At 40.3% G+C, this 3,288-nt stretch overlaps 1 protein-coding gene across 1 annotated transcript in view; it reads right to left on the bottom strand.

The window, feature by feature from the left end:
- CTPS2 (CTP synthase 2) overlaps window positions 1-3,288 on the bottom strand; it is a 37,016-nt gene that overhangs the window by 4,572 nt on the left and 29,156 nt on the right. The window contains exon 8 of the mRNA XM_010830628.1: window positions 2,619-2,751. Coding sequence (XP_010828930.1) covers window positions 2,619-2,751 — 133 coding nt within the window. The remainder of the gene's footprint in view (window positions 1-2,618; window positions 2,752-3,288) is intronic.

Here is a 3,288-nt window from a genome sequence, read left to right as displayed (position 1 = left end):
GGGGTATATTTTATTTATCTAGCTTGAAGATGATGGCATGTCCTTCAATTCTATTAATACCAAAAATGAAAACATAGATTCATTGCAATTATTTTGCTGTCATTAAACATTATGGCAAATCAGAAAATCTTCCACATGTGGCCAAGGGAATAACTGGAAATATCCAGGCTCTCCCACCATTAGCAATGATAAATCTGAACAGAATATCTGAGACAATTGGAGACACTTTTGATTTTCACAGTGGAGGTAGGTGTGGGGTGCCAAAGGCAACTAGTTGGTAGAAGCCAAAGGTGCTGCCAAACATACTATGATGCACAGGAAAGTCACTCACAGCAAAGAAATACATGGCTTGAGATACAAAAAAGTGTTAAGCTGACATCTTGATATGAAAGAATAACAATACGAATGATGGCTTATTTCCCATCAGAAACAATGGAGGCCAGGAGACAATTAAGTGGCACTTTCAAAGTGATGGGGAAAAAAATTTATCAAGCCAGACTTCTGTGTCCAGTATAAAATATCCTTTAAATAGACCTTAAGTAAAGATTTTCAGATAAATGAAAGCTGAGAAAATTTGTCACTAGCAAACCTACAGTGCCAGAAATGCTACAAAAATATCTTCAGGCTGAAGGGAAATGATACCAGATGGAAACTTGATCTATGGGAAGGAATGAAGAACATGGGGGAAGACTGAAAACCAGCTGGGAAACTGCTGCCAAAGTCACGCAAGATAAACACAGCACAGGCCCATGATTCCAACAAGACTTAGTAGAGGCCACCATCAATGAATTCTATTATAAGAAAAACAGTTATGACAATTCCTGTGTACATAACAGTCCCTATATATCTGCTATTTTAGTATTTCTGTTATACAAATTACTATCTGAATATATCTTAAGATACAAAATTTTACTTTATAAAATTTGTATTATAACAGATTTTCTATTATTGCTTTCTTTTTTCTATGAGGGCCTGGGGGAGCTGAATGAATAGGAAGAATAGGAAGGGAACAATTCATTCGAAAGTCAAAAACAGAAAGTGTTTAGAGAAAGAAGCTACAAAGAGATGAGAGAAAATGAGATAGGTCCTAAGCTGGAAACTACTCAATTTCTTGAACAAGTAAGTGTATCTTTTGGTTCATTATATAAAGGTTTTACCATTTACATCAAAATAATAAGGCCTTCCTAAATTGTGATATACCCAGAGAGAATATCATTAAATATACACATTTATATATAGAGAGAAAAGTCTGGAAAGATATGCATCAAACTGAGAACGACAGGTGCAGCAAGAGAAGGATTTCTGGGAGGAAGAATCTTCTACTTTCTGGATTTTGCATTATGCTTTGCTTAAATTTTATACGCTGAGCATATACTACTTCTGTATCTAACAAAGACAAAGAGTATACTCAAGCTATATACATATAACTTCACCTCTGCTAGCCCATATGTGCTAGCCCATATGTACGTGCTCTGTTGTGGCCGATTCTTTGTGACCCCGTGGACTGTAGCCCACCAGGCTCCTCTGTCCATGGGGATTCTCCAGGCAAGAATATTGGAGTGGGTGGCCATGCCCTCCTCCAGGGGATCTTCCCGACCCAGGGATTGAACCTGCATCTCCTGAAGCTCTTGCATTACAGGCAGATTCTTTACCGCTGAGCCACCAGGGAAGCCCCATTTTCTTATTAAGTAAACACAAAATACTTAAATAAGCATGGAGTATATACGTCCCTGAATGTGCAAAGCCTAATTTCAGAAACTGTGCCTTAAACCTGCATGCAGAAAAAAAGTTAACATGGCAGACCTGACCGCTATCCTCGGAAAGGCCTGCTTACAAGGTTGGCCCTTGTCTGGCATCTGGAAACATGATTTGGGGAGAGTTCCCACCATAATCAGGCTTCCCTGGTGGGTTAGCAGTAAAGAATTTGCCTGTAATGCAGAAAACGTGGGAGATATAGGTTTGATCCCTGGGATGGTAAGATCCCCTAGAGGAGGAAATGGCAACCCACTCCAATATTTTTGCCTGGAATATCTCGTAGACAGAGGAGCCTGGCAGGCTACAGTCCGTGAGTTTGCAAAGTTAGAAACGATGAGAGCATGCACACATGCTCACTATTAACAAGATCTGATAAGAGTGACTCGTTGTGCCTATAGTGTTGGAAGAAACAATATGATTTATGTAGAGCACCCGCTTTCCTCCTGGGAGTCTGGAATTTTGACACTCTGGAGGCAGAGGGCACCTATGTGACCAGCCCTCAGGAAAAACCTTGGGTGCCAAGCCTCTAAAGAGCTTCCCTGGCAGTCAGCACTTCACCAGTGTTACTACAGCTTATTCCTGGGGGGTTCAAGCACATCCTCTGTGATTTCACTGGAGGAGGACCCTTGGAAGCTTAAAGGTGGTTTCCCCGAGACTTCATCCGACTAGCCTTCTCCTCTGCTGATTTGGCTCTGTATCCTATCACTAAAATAAGTTATACTCATGAGTACAGCTGTATTCTCAGTCCTCTGAGTCCTGGTGAATCACTGAACTTGGGGGTCCTTCAACACAACCTGCCTGTGTACAAGATGAGATTTCACAATGAATGGCTGAAACATGCAGAAGACCAGGCAGGGGCTCACCATCAGATTCAACTTGTGGTTGATGGCCAAGGCTGAGTGTTCCAGGGCTTTGAACACGGAGGCATAGCAGTCCCTGAGCTTGGTGTATTTGCCAACCAGGGCAATGGAACATGTTTTCTGTAACCTTTCATACCTGGGAAGGAAAACAAACTTAAAGGTTATATGCATGTAACATCACATCACAAGCGTAATGATAGCCACTGTTCTTATCCCAAGGCACTTTTTAAAACCTGAGGAACAGACGTGCCTTGAATTTGATGTACTGACTCAGATTTCCCACCCTACCCCCAAAGAATAAAAATCTGTACTCCAAGATATTTGAAAATCCTGAGAAAGCCCAACATTGGCTTATAAGAGCAAGCACAGACATAAATCCAAGGAGAAAAAGAAAAAGTTAAAAGCATTACAAATAAAAAATTAAAAAGTCTCCCCATCTCATCAACATGAGCTGTCCTTAAATTCACTTATAAGGTGACACTGTATAAGAAAATGTATTCTCAGTGTCAAAAGCAGACACTACAATATTAACTTTGTAAGGTGACATCATATGAGAAAATGCATTCAAAGTGTCTACATTAAAAATTGTTCCATTCCCAGCTGACCCACAAAAGCCAAGTTATTTATGACATTTCTGAAGAATGGTGCTGAGAGAACTATTTAAAATACTATA

Source organism: Bison bison, unplaced genomic scaffold, assembly GCF_000754665.1.
Source record: "Bison bison bison isolate TAMUID 2011002044 unplaced genomic scaffold, Bison_UMD1.0 scf7180017864518, whole genome shotgun sequence".
NCBI lineage: Eukaryota > Metazoa > Chordata > Mammalia > Artiodactyla > Bovidae > Bison > Bison bison.
The sequence above is the reverse complement of the archived record's forward strand: the minus strand, read 5'-3'. Positions and strand labels throughout refer to the sequence as shown.